The following is a 12,653-nucleotide window of genomic DNA, read 5'->3' as shown; positions in this document are numbered from 1 at the left end:
CAAGTTGATCTTTACTAACGCCTAAATGTCTAGATACCTTAACAAGCTAGCAAGGATTAGAGTTTCCTTTGTTGTAGTGAAAAGGCTAGTGAGGAGGTCTTGTGCTAGTGAGTACTCTAGCAAGCCATTTGTTGGTTGCGATTTCCTTCACTGTTGAAGTCCGGTGAGTCTTTTTTATGTGATTATCATCTTTGTCCCCGTATGAGCTTGAATGCTAACAAAGGTATCGTGTAAGTTAATGGAGATAGAGTGAAGGTCATTTCAACTTTCTGTGCTTGTGGATCACTCGTCTTATTGTTTCCCCAACTTAGGGGTGGAATTCGACGAGGAAATTAGGAATGCAAATGGCAGGATGGTGAATCTGTTGTCTGGCAGTCAGTTTCACAATTGGTTGATTTAAACAGTAAATATCGTTTGTAACATGTGATATTTCAGGTCCATGAAATGTTTGTTGTACATTTTTTTCCGGTAGAAAAAAGTCGTAATTTTATTCATATGAAAAAATTACATTTTGTAGATGTTTGAGCATATGCAGATAGCTGTTCCTGTAATGACAGGAATCAAAAGAAAAAAAGAGAAAAAGAGTAAATTCCAGCTAGCCTATAATTTTTTGCCCTTCTTCTTCTCAACTCGTCGCCAACCTCCGGAGTTGGGGGTAGGTGCAATAATAGCTAGCTGGTTTTCCATTGTGATCAATGGAAGTTCTTTGTCAGATTCTGAGCCTTCGGATCCATGAGTTCGTTTGATGCCGCTTACTTCCAGATGTGTTTCTTGTTGTTGTTTTGATATGAGTGGCCCCAGCTGAGTAACTGGGGAATTCTCTTCTTGTGTATATTTCTGTGCCATTTGTGTATTAGGTTTTGTCTGGTTCTCTGTGGGATTTGTGTTCATGTCCTCTTCTTCCAACGGGCTGGTATGCTGCCATCCTTTGGGCTTTTTTTGTTGTTTCTTATTCCTTTTGGGGTCCTTTCGAGCCAGTGGGCAGGAATATTGGAGGTACCCTATTTGCATGCAACCGCGACATACGAATGCTGTGTTCTCGTAATCAAGCGATTGTGTCCACAGAGAATTATTGAAGTTCAAAGTGATGTGATCTGGTAGCCCCTGACTCAGGTCCACTTCTACACATATCCTGGAAAATGTGAATATTCCCCTGATAGCTCTGTCTTCATCCATTTTTAGGAATTTACCTAGGGAATTCCCAATGGCTATTAGAACTTTGTGATGCCAAAAATGTAGAGGAAGACTATGAAGCCTTACCCAAATTGGCATTGTTGAGACTTTCATTGTATTGGCATCAAAATCAGGAAACCAGGGGGTGGTGAAGAGGTGGCATTGCCCCAAAACCAAGGCCCCTGATTGATAATGCTATCTCGTTCCTGCTCTGTGTTAAATCTAACAATAAAAAACCCCTTTGGGCACAGGTAAATCTCACAGTTAGATGTCCATTGTGAAAAAATCCATTGATGCAGAGCATTTTATTTTGGCCAGAACCCGTTAAATCTGCAAATAACAGCGTTTTTGGATAGATCTGTGTGTAGATTAGTTACCTCCGGCAAAGATACTTGAAGCATTGGAGATTCCGGTTTTTGTTCCACAGTATAGGGGCCTGGTAGCTCTGGTGGTGGTGCTGGTTTATTTTGCATTTTTTCCTTTCCTTTGACTGCATCCCAAAAGGAACCTGTATTTTTTGAGCTAGTTCCATTACATCTGCCGCGGTCGCAGATTTAGAATGATTCTTGAATCTTTGATGATGCCGTAGTGCTGGAGTGTTTGGTTATCCTGCAGACTATGCCCTGAATATATCAAGTTTTGGTATTTTGTTGGGGTTCCAAGTTGAATTTGGATTTCCTTCTTTAAAGCTTGGATACTCGACCCCTTGCTGAGCCGCATGTTGTAATGTTTGCCCCCTATCAGTTTGATGAAGATTTGTATCAGATCTTCATCCATGCAGAGTGGATCATTCTTTGTGAGGCCTTGCTCGATTGGATTGGGCAATTCCTCTGTGAACCCAAATGCGCCATTTAGTTTTGGATCTAGTCTACGCCTTGGTCTCTCCGGATCTGACTTATAGGGAGCGTTTTTCAGAGATCCATCTGCTTTGACAAGAGTATTTATTTGCGGCAGGAAAATCCGGGTCTCCGGGCTCATGGCCGCTATGGCTAGGGCCGCTACACCCATCTTCCGTTCATTGGCACCTACTCCCGCCTATTCAAATGAGTGCTGGAATGCCTCAGGTAGCACGGCCCATAACCTCTCCCTCGCTGACTGAATCGGCCGCACTGCCTTTACGACTGGCTGATCGGATTGGTTACCTTGATGCGGGAGGGGGAGGCATCCAAACGTCGATCTGCTGTGGGGGGTTCCTGCGTGGCCCCCATCTCTGGTGTGCATTGCGGCGGTGGCATGAAAACCTGGAGCAGCAACGCTAGCCATGATCCCAAAAACTCTCCTAAAGGTAATGATTCTTATTTAGCTCTTCGGTCAATGTTTGTTGTACATGTCTTAGATAACTCTTGATTTAGGTATTACTACATGCACTTAGTTGAATTTACATGGTTGATTGCTTGGTTATAATCAATGACAAAGTAGTTTTGCAAGGCTGGTATATGACGTTCCTTAATACTGTAGAGAAACATTAGCATTAGAGCAAGATTCTGACCATCCTGCTGGGTAATAAAAATTGGGCGCATAAACTCAAGTGGTATCAAAAGTAAAAGAAAGAAGATTGGCACCTCCCATCGATTGAAGGTGCAGGAACATGATAGAGTATTGTTAGAATTGAAGAAAGAGGAAGTTTGACAATGCCCCCAGAGTGACTGTGCTGGGTACATGTATGATTGTGCAGGGGGGAAAGGGAATGTAGAAATTTGACAGCCACCACCAAGTGACAGTGTGGGTAAGAGATGGCATGGTATCAGAGTATGATTTGAAGTTTGAACGTTGAAGCCTTTGAAGGTGTAAATTCAACTATTGCTGAGTTAATCATTAGAGCTGTTGCTGCTGAGAGTAAATGTTATAACAAAATTATCGTTGAAGCTTTCAGTTGTTGGAAAGATCGTCTTGTTGATTGTCTTGTTGATTGAGTTGTGAATGCTGACGTATCCGTTGTTGAAGAGGTGTTACGCGAAGCATGTTGCCTAGTTAAGCTAAGCAACTGCTACAGTCATTATCTCGTTGGAATCATCTAGCTGCAAGTGTTATATTAAATATCAGTGAATAGTATGGACTGACAGACCCTGCCTACTGGCTTTGGTAGAAAGAAAGTTTCTTTACTGTTGAAGATCATTCATTGCTGAATATTATTATCAACAATCTATGAACAGTTGCATTTCTGTAACATGAGTCACAGGAAAGATTTACCATCAGCTAGTATTGGTCGCAAATGAACTGGGCACAATGATGAACTAAACTGTGACAAAGATTTCGGCAGCAAGGATTGCAAACTTAAGAGCGGCATGTCTCAACAAGGAACTGAAAACTAACTCTAAACTAGGAAGAAATGTGCAGATGATGGCTTTGTTTCTGCCAGAGCGTGATCTTTTGGTTTCCTCTTTTCATGCAGCTAGATCCTTTATACCTTGTCAATGAACTGACTTGTGCAGTAAATATATTCCCAAATCAGAATGGTTGCATCAAAACTCACAGCCAACAGTCGTTCTCCTGTGCACAGCATATGGAAAAAATTTATTTACCTGATAAAGATTGTTTTGGATGGGTTTGGGGGTGCAAGAGGGAGAGGGAGGGGGAATTTTCCTCCAAATCTAGTCAGATTTTGACTGATTTTGAATTCTATATAGACTTACGGAAGCATGAATGACAAGCTATAAAACCTTAAATTTCTCATAAAATTCTCTTCGTAACTCTCTAGAAAAAGAACTTATTGATGTTACTCTTTTTTTAATTCCCAACCTTGCACTTGTCCGTTGTATTTGCAGTATTAAAAAGTATAATTCCCATTATATATAGTGCAATCTGATAACATAAATGGTTAGCTTCTAACAACTTCATTTCTGTTATCATCTTTAGACACTGATTATTCTCTTTGTTTTTCTCCTTGGAGGAAAGGAAATAATCTGGAATGCATTGCATGCTTTTTCATGATATATGGCGCTGTTTCGTGATTTTCCAGAAGAGAGGCATATTTTGTTCTAAAAAATGTTTCTTTATGTATTTGCTATGGATATATAATCTGTTGTTTTCTTGTACTGTACACATTCTCTGCAATGTACCAAAAATATAAAAAGCTAATGCAATCCAGCAATTTTAAAAATCTTCTTTGACGGATTTCTTCAAAAACTTAGTGCACAGATATTTTTCTTTGAAGACTTTTAACAAACAATTAGTGAACAGAACTTCTGTCAAACACTTTGCAGACAAAGTAGAAACACTTGCGACAGAAATAAATATGAGAGGCAAGTAGAGATTCTATTATCTTGATGAAGAGAAATACAATGCTCAGATAAATCTGATGAACCTGGCACAACTCCAGCAATATATGAATCAATTTGGCCTTTAGGAAGAACGTGATTTCCGCTAGACAGAGAAGCTTTAGCTACAGAAATTTTATCCTCCAAACAAGTATGAAGTTTGAACTCAGACCCCTGAATAAATTTGGCTCCTCTGAGATCGATCTTGTTCCTCTGAAATAATGATAAAACCCTCCAGAAATGACCTCAGCCTTCAATGGAAAACTCTGCCTGGCAATAAGAATATCTTGGCCCCTTCAGTTATTCACAGACTCAGCATTGGCAATGAAGGGCTACTTTCAGCAACTTGGTTTGTCTCAAGATAGAGGGTTCGATCTCCTCCAAGCAAGGAATTCGATACCCTGAAATCTAAGCAACTCAGCCTAATGAAAATATGGAAGCTTACCTCATGAATATGGGCAATTCGGCCTCATGATAATCAGCTACTTGTCTCAGAATGATCAAGCAACTTGGCCTCTTTTAATGATGCTACCCGGTCTCCACAAATAGACAAAAATCTCGCCCTCAAGAACCAAATTTGGTCTCCCAAGTGAATGAATGGTTCAGATACCATGATCTCTACTTAAAGAGGTTACTCGGCCTCCCAATAAAGATATATACTGGGCCCTCTGGCAATAAAATGAAAGCAGCTCGACCTCCTTGAGAAATCGACCTCCAATTATTGCAGCTCCAACCCCTGCTATTTGTCAAGACAAACTCAGCCTTCTCCAATAATAGCTTAAAATAAATTCGGCCCAAGAGAATGAGGAGAAACTTGGCCACAAGATAAGAAGAATTTGGTCCTCCTCCAAGAATGAATTCGGCCCTCTCTTCCTGCAAGATATTTGGCCCTCAAAGATCACCTGCAAACAACTCGGCCTCCAAATATTAGCAATTTGATCTCCCGCAAATAAGCACAAATGGGAATCTGAATGATTTCCCCACAAGCCCCAACTAGCATGGCAATGATGTCCACCGAAATTGGACCATTACCAGCTAGGGTGGCAATGATGTCCACCAAACCTAGTATAAGAGTCTCGCCTGAAATCCTCAAACTTGACTTCCCTGAGCCAAAATCCAAACATAAGAAAATAATCACTAGAATAGAATGAATGAAGAATGGCCTTCTTTCCCTTTTTATAAGACTTTCACCAGATCTTCTCCAAGCTTCTAGAACTTCCCTTTAATATTTTATTCATGAAGCCACTTATTCCCCCCCAAGTGACTTTTTTGCCCCTTTTATTATTAATAATAACTTTTCCCATTTTTATTTATAATAATAAAATCAAGGTGAGTTGGGTAAAACTCCCTTAGTCTCCTTGACAATTTTCCCCTCTTGCTAGCCTAAAGGAGACAGTTAGACAAGCGGGAATAATAACTTTGTGCTCAAGTAATCGGGGACATTGCATTCTCTGGCTTTGTTCCTTTTCAGTCAGGAATGTTCCTGGCTTAAAACGAGCATGATGATTATACAGATCATGTTCTTTCTACATATCTGTGCCTTATCTGGATCTTCTCATATATATCTCTTTACTCTGATTCAGCTGTATCCCTCTGAATTTTTCTGGTGAATTCCATTCTATCTATTCCACTGTGTCATAAAGCTATTTATCTGACAATTTATTGATTATCTACTAAACTTGTGCACAATTTTAGCTGGAAAAGGGAGATAATCACTATCCTAATTGTTATTCACATCAAAAATTTCCTCCTGGCCAAGCTAAATCACCCTCTTATATCACTTGTAGCATTATATTCCATGTAAATATAAGCATAATGATTGATTCACAATTTGAAGGGCAGAGCTGATGTTCATGCATGCTCCTCTGATACAGGACAACATATTTTCTCTGATTCAATTAGTCAAAAATCAATTTGGTTCATGTTTTAGACTGTAGTAAACCTATACGAGGTTCCAGGTAGGTTTTTGCAGCTGGTCTTTGGGTGTGTGGTGATTAATAGTCTTTACATATTTTCAAAGTAAGTTGATGATTAGTGCCAGCTCTTATGGAAAAACTGTTTGCTCTTTCCTAGTTATTTTGATTCATCATTTTTGATGATTTAACTGCTTGGTTCACTGTTCTATACTGTTTTAGAGTGTTTTCTGTGTTAGGTATTTATAGTTTTGCATTCCTCTTTTTGACTTGAGTAAACTTACTTGACTCCAACATTATTATGAAACTTAGTCCCATTTTGATCAGATAGTAAAATAATCTGCTGTCTAATGGATTTAAAATTTGTTGCTCTCATTTTCTCAGAGGTTTCGTGATACCTCTCTGAAATGCACCAAATCTGCCTCCTTGGGAAATGGATCAGTTAGAATTTGTTTTTTAAAGCATTTACATATCTGCAATTGATAAGTCTGGATAACAACTCTTGTTTCTTCAGCATCAGTGAACATGCAATGAACTTGTTTTCATAACAATGTTATATTGTTAATTGAAGTATAACTGTCTGCTTTGGTCTCTTGATGCAGCCTCAACTGGAAAGTGGTGACAAAAGTATGTGGTTATTCAATCTATCTCAACATTCTATATATGGAATTATTTACTATATACTTTGTTAGTTTGTAATACAGCTTTTAGTGTTTTTTCTTCTGGACAATTTGTTCAATGAACTCATATTAATCTTCGTTGTGTCAATTGCCAGTTATAATGCCCCCTTCTGCTCTTGATCGTCTGGGTATGTAAATCACAGTAAATCCTTTACTGGCATTTCACTATTGGCTCTATAACCTGGTAGCATTCTATGTTACCTTTTTATTTTATTAAATGGTATTGTCTTGTAGCATAGGACTCGGGTTGAACTGTCATGTAACGTAGGCATTTTAATTTTCTACACACAGAAACTGTCCTGTCAGTAGTGTCTGCCACTTTGCTTTAATGATATACATGTGTAGTGGTCATTTATACTACCTTGGTCATCCTGCTGTGTGTGTATTCCAACCTGGATGCTAACATTTTGTTGTCATGAAGTAAATTTGCTCTTGATCTTAATACTGTTGTTTGATGGATTTGTAGCATCATTACACATAGACTATCCAATGCTCTTTGAGCTTCATAATCCTGCAACACACAGAAGATCACACTGTGGAGTGCTTGAATTTGTTGGCGAGGAGGGCATGATTTATATGCCATATTGGGTATGTGTCAACATGCTGTCATGGATAATTTCTGAGAACTTTATCAGGTTTCTTTGTCTCAGGATTTGATACAAACTAACCTACTTTTTTTATCTTCTTTTTATGGTTTTAGATGATGCAAAATATGCTTTTAGAAGAGGGTGACACAGTGAATGTGAAAAATGCCACCCTTCCAAAAGGGACATATGTTAAGCTACAACCCCATACAAAGGATTTTCTTGACATTTCTAATCCAAAAGCTGTGTAAGTGCTTAAACTACATGGACATTTTGATGCATATATTCTTAATTTTTGTTTAATTGCAGTGTATAAGTATGTGGAGATTTAAATTCTATGCTTAAAATTATGATAGAGAAATTAAATTCATGAAATAAGCATATGTATCTCGTAATTCTTGCAAAATATTTTTAGAGAAGTCATGGTTATTTTTTTTTTCAATTCTTGCAGGTTGGAGACCACCTTAAGGAACTTTTCCTGTTTGACCTCAGGTGATAGTATTATGGTAGCTTACAACAACAAGAAATACTATATAGACATAATTGAGACAAAACCTGCTTCTGCAATAACTATTATTGAGACAGATTGTGAGGTGGATTTTGCTCCTCCTCTTGATTACAAAGAACCTGAAAGAGTGCCAGCCGTACCTGCTCCTGCTGCAAAGACAACAACAACTCAAGGTCTGCAATATTTTCCTTGTATTCTATCCTTTTATTCATTGTCTTCCATTAGGACCATTATATCAAGAAGCTGGGTCTTGTGATTGTTTAACACAAAACTTGGTGAAACATGTCTGGTGGACCTTAAGAATGAAGCTTTAACTTTTTTGGGAAATTTTATGCAGTTAATGGTTCAATAATTGCCTTCATTACCCAGAACTTAAGTTTCTTGGTAGTTTGGAAACAGTGATTGACCACAATGTTTCAAAAAGTGTTACAAGATTCATGCATCAAACTCAGATGCTTGCAAGTTTGACTTGTTTGTGAACAAAACTAGTCAAAATGATTCAGGTGGAATCATACTTGAGTCAAACTTCTTCATCTGAGTATGATTTGTTAACCATATATGCCCAGAAACCACACCATATTTCTCTGAAGTTTTAGCTTAGCTTTTCCTGATCTGAATCAAACTGAACTCCCTTGACTCTTCTGCTTTGCCGAGCTTTTCCTGATCTGAGTCTGATAACATTAAACCTCCCTTCAACTGAGTATGATTTTTCAACCAGCCTATAAGTGCCCAGAAACCACACCATATTTCTCATTTGATTTAGCTGAGTTTTTTCCTGACCTGAGTCAAACTCCCTGGAATCTTCTGCCTTGCCGAGCTTTTCCTGAGCTGAGTCTGGTAACACTGAACCTCCCCTGAATTATAATGCAAGACGAACATTCATACAAATGTATATGATTGATACCTTCAGACAGGAGAAACACACATTAGAAATTTATTGTATGTGGATAACTCAGAATAGATCCAAGGTTTGAATGAGGTTCAAGTTTCTCTTGAAGACAGTAGTAAGGAACTGCAATACCATGTAACTGTGTGTTGCTATGAATATGCGATTATCTTCCTGACTCCAGAGTCATGCAAGCTTTTTGATGATTGATCTTCTGTGCCACCATATTCTAAGCTGCTGTTTATGATCAAAATACAAACTGTGGATATACATCTTTGTTGTGACAAATAGGTGAATATGCATTCTCTGAGAGTGTTAAAGTTTTTTTGACATCTTGCAGTCTGTAATGGCTAGGCCTAGCCATTGTTGCCTTAAATAATGATTTATACAGTGTTTTAACAATGACATTTTGATAACTAAAATATTTTCAAACGATATCACATATTCCAGATCAACCCCTTAGCATTATGACACATTTATCTAGTACAGAACTTTCTCTTCTCAGCAGAGGCACTTTACTGGTCTTCTGCATGTCAGGTTGGATGTGAAATCTTAATAAACAGGATAATTTATACGACTGGCCTCTACATATTAGGAGACAATATAATGATTTCATCTAACATGCAAACTCTGTTGGATAAAGTTGTCGTTAATGTCAATAGGATGGCAACTTGGGTGCATTGTTGAAGAAGACGAAACCCTAGCCTTGTCGGCAAACCCTTGCTTGTTAAAAATCCCTAAACCCCAATTTATGATGAAACCCTAGATTATGAAATGCTAACCCTAAAATTCCTAAAAATAGCCCTATACAATATTCCATTGACTTTATAAAAATTCATAAAAATCCTAAATTCTAAACCCTTGAATAAAATCCCTAAACCCTAACCCTACATTTACTCTACCATATATTACCTTATGCTACCATACATCATCTTACATTATACACCACCTTACATTATTAAAATAGCATAATGATAGCCCTATCCTACGCTACCATACATTATTAAAAACGCTACAATTATATTACAATACCATTGGCTATTATTAAAAAGCACAATTATTCAACTATGAGTCGGCTCCATTGTAAAGCTAATGGTCACAACTCTTTAATACACATTAACCCATATAAATTAAAGATATATGAGTTCCGTTAAAATCATTATAAAATTATGACAAGATAATATAAGCAAGGGTGCGAGGTCCAGTTCACATCTCGTGAACTCACATGCAAATAAGATTAATGAAGAAATTGCGAACCTGTTAATTGAAGTGATGACCCGTCAACTGATGTGCAAACCTGTTTTGTATTTGTTGAAATTTGGACCTGTCAAACACTTGCGTATTTGTCAACTGAAGGAAGACCTGTTCTATTATTTCGGGACTTGGACCTGTAGAAGCCTGCGGACTTGTGGTACTGTAATACATATCATTTGCTGACCTGGTTGAGATTCATTGTTCAGAAGCTCTGTGGAGGATATCTTCTGTAGATTGATCGAATTGCAGAGCTTATATACATTGGTCCATCATTGCACAAAACCAAGGCAGATAAGTGAGGAAGCAGTCAAAGGGAAGTTCACATTTGGAAACTCACAGTCTCTGTACGAAGTTTTGCGAAGATAGCTAGATCTACTTGCAGACCTATGGTTAGGGAAGAAGACGTACTTGAGGTCTGTTTCAGTTATAAACCCAACAGATTTCAAAAGAAATAAGGTTCGTCTAGCAGTGAGGCATATTTATAAACCTGGGTACCTGTGGCATGGATATAGATGTGCGGACCTGTGTCATGGATATAGATGTGCAGACCTGTGGCATGTTAAAGACATGTGTCACATAGAGCCAAGACTTACAAATCAGTGGCATATAGACCTGTGGACCAACCAGAGAAAATCTGTGGATAGAACGCGAGGCATTTTTTGAAATTTTTGGTTACTCTGCAAATTGAAGACATGGGCAATACTTTTGGAAAACTTTTGTGATATCTCTTGAGGTTTCAAAATTGAGGACCAAGTTACCTTGTTTGCTTTGGACAGTGGGCTGTAAGGTTTGTCAAGAGGCGCAAGCAAGAGGGATAGCGCAGATTTGTTGAAAGACACCAAGAGCTATTTGAGGAACAAACCATTGAAAAAGAATATAGCTAGCTGGTGAAATTTTGGAGCTACTCTTGAAGACTCTATTGGAGCAGAATATGGAAGAGCCTTTCTGTTAAAGAGCAATCCTTTGAAGACTATTCTGGAACAGATCTAAAGGAATCTTTGATCATTTTACAAATCTTGAAGAGTATTTTGAAGAAGTTTAGACATTCTGAAGGATTGTTAGAGCACACCTTGGTGAATCATATAATAGCTCAATTGAAGACTATTATTAAGATCATTTATTGAAATAAAAAAAAAAACTTGAAAATTGTTGAGACATTTGTAAGTGCATCTTGGAAGCATCTAAAGGAGTAGTATTGAAGATTCTTAGAGACCTTGGAGTATGATTGAAACCCTCATGGAGTGACCTTAAAGGAAGTTGCATGGGTATAGTGAAGAGTTGTGAAGACACATTTTTTTTGGTTGATAATGTTGTCATTGATAAGCTAAGCAAGGGCATTGTTGAAGGTGAACTTGAAGATACTGCTAGGGTTTGTTGCAGAAGACATTGGAAACCTTGAAGAACCATTTAACCTACATTGAAGAGTTGAAGCAGATTGATAGGGTTGGAGCCCTAGAGGATAGGTGTCCTCAAGAAGATTAGGATGGAGCCTGTGCTAGTAGATCGGGTTGGACCCTCGTGAAGTCCAAGTTGGTGCTTGGCAAAGTACAGGTTAGAGCTTGGTTAATTGAAGATTGACGTCTTCATCTAGGGTTGGAGCCCTGAACATTATTGTACTTGATTTTTTATAAGGAGGATTGGAGTCCTCATCAATTTTATTAATAAAATTATTTATCTTGTTATTGTTCATTTTGTGTTTTATCTAAGTGATCTTAACTAGTAAAATAACAATTGTAAAGAAACACTGATTCACCCCCCTAGCATTTCCAACAATTGGTATCAAAGCGAGTTCCTTCACTCAGAGCCTAACAAGCTTGAAGGTAGATCCTTAGAACGCAAATGGAAAGATCAAGGAAGAAATGCTCCAAACCTTCTGAAGATGTCTCTTCCTTAGTCAAAAATTCAGATGAAGATCAGGTAGTCAAAAGACCATGTTGAATGGAACAAATTTTGAAGTATGGAAGGGTAGAATGAAATTCTTTTTGATGACTCAAAGTTTTGAAGTCTGGGATTGACTGATTTCTGGAAGTACAATAGAAGATGAAGAATCCAAGAAACATAGTACAATAGCAATAAAGGCAATCTTGAGTGGGCTACCAGATCCTATAAAGGCCAAAGTGAAAAAATGTTCATCAGCAAAAGATATGTGGGAAAAACTTCAAAATCTTCACTCAAAAGGAGCATTGACCATGACCTCTAATCAAGAAGATGATGAAAATAAAGAAGGAAATCTAGAACCCATAAAGGAAGTTGAAAACAAGAGTGAAGACATCAAGACTAAGGAAGACCTAGAAGATGAAGAAAATGAAGAAGACCTCAAAGAAGATCTCAAGGCAAAATGAAGCAACAAAACTTGTAATTTGTTGACTTAATATGCTAAAATACACGAGGTATTTTG

The 12,653-nt window shown here is 37.9% G+C and overlaps 1 protein-coding gene across 4 annotated transcripts in view; it reads left to right on the top strand.

The window, feature by feature from the left end:
* Positions 1-12,653, top strand: part of LOC149152256 (ubiquitin fusion degradation protein 1 B-like) — a 166,138-nt gene that overhangs the window by 102,891 nt on the left and 50,594 nt on the right. For 2 of the 4 annotated variants that reach the window (XM_089446078.1, XM_089446079.1), the window contains exons 4-8: positions 6,946-6,970; positions 7,119-7,151; positions 7,490-7,611; positions 7,724-7,854; positions 8,059-8,288. In XM_089446078.1, the coding sequence (XP_089302204.1) occupies positions 6,946-6,970; positions 7,119-7,151; positions 7,490-7,611; positions 7,724-7,854; positions 8,059-8,288 (541 nt within the window). Of the gene's footprint in view, positions 1-6,945; positions 6,971-7,118; positions 7,208-7,489; positions 7,612-7,723; positions 7,855-8,058; positions 8,289-12,653 lie in introns of those variants that run through there. The other 2 variants (XM_089446081.1, XM_089446080.1) reach the window with 2 other exon arrangements.

Source organism: Pinus tabuliformis, chromosome 9 (genome assembly GCF_031772625.1).
Source record: "Pinus tabuliformis cultivar Carrire ecotype Pingquan chromosome 9, CPIR1, whole genome shotgun sequence".
Lineage (NCBI taxonomy): Eukaryota > Viridiplantae > Streptophyta > Pinopsida > Pinales > Pinaceae > Pinus > Pinus tabuliformis.
The sequence above is the reverse complement of the archived record's forward strand: the minus strand, read 5'-3'. Positions and strand labels throughout refer to the sequence as shown.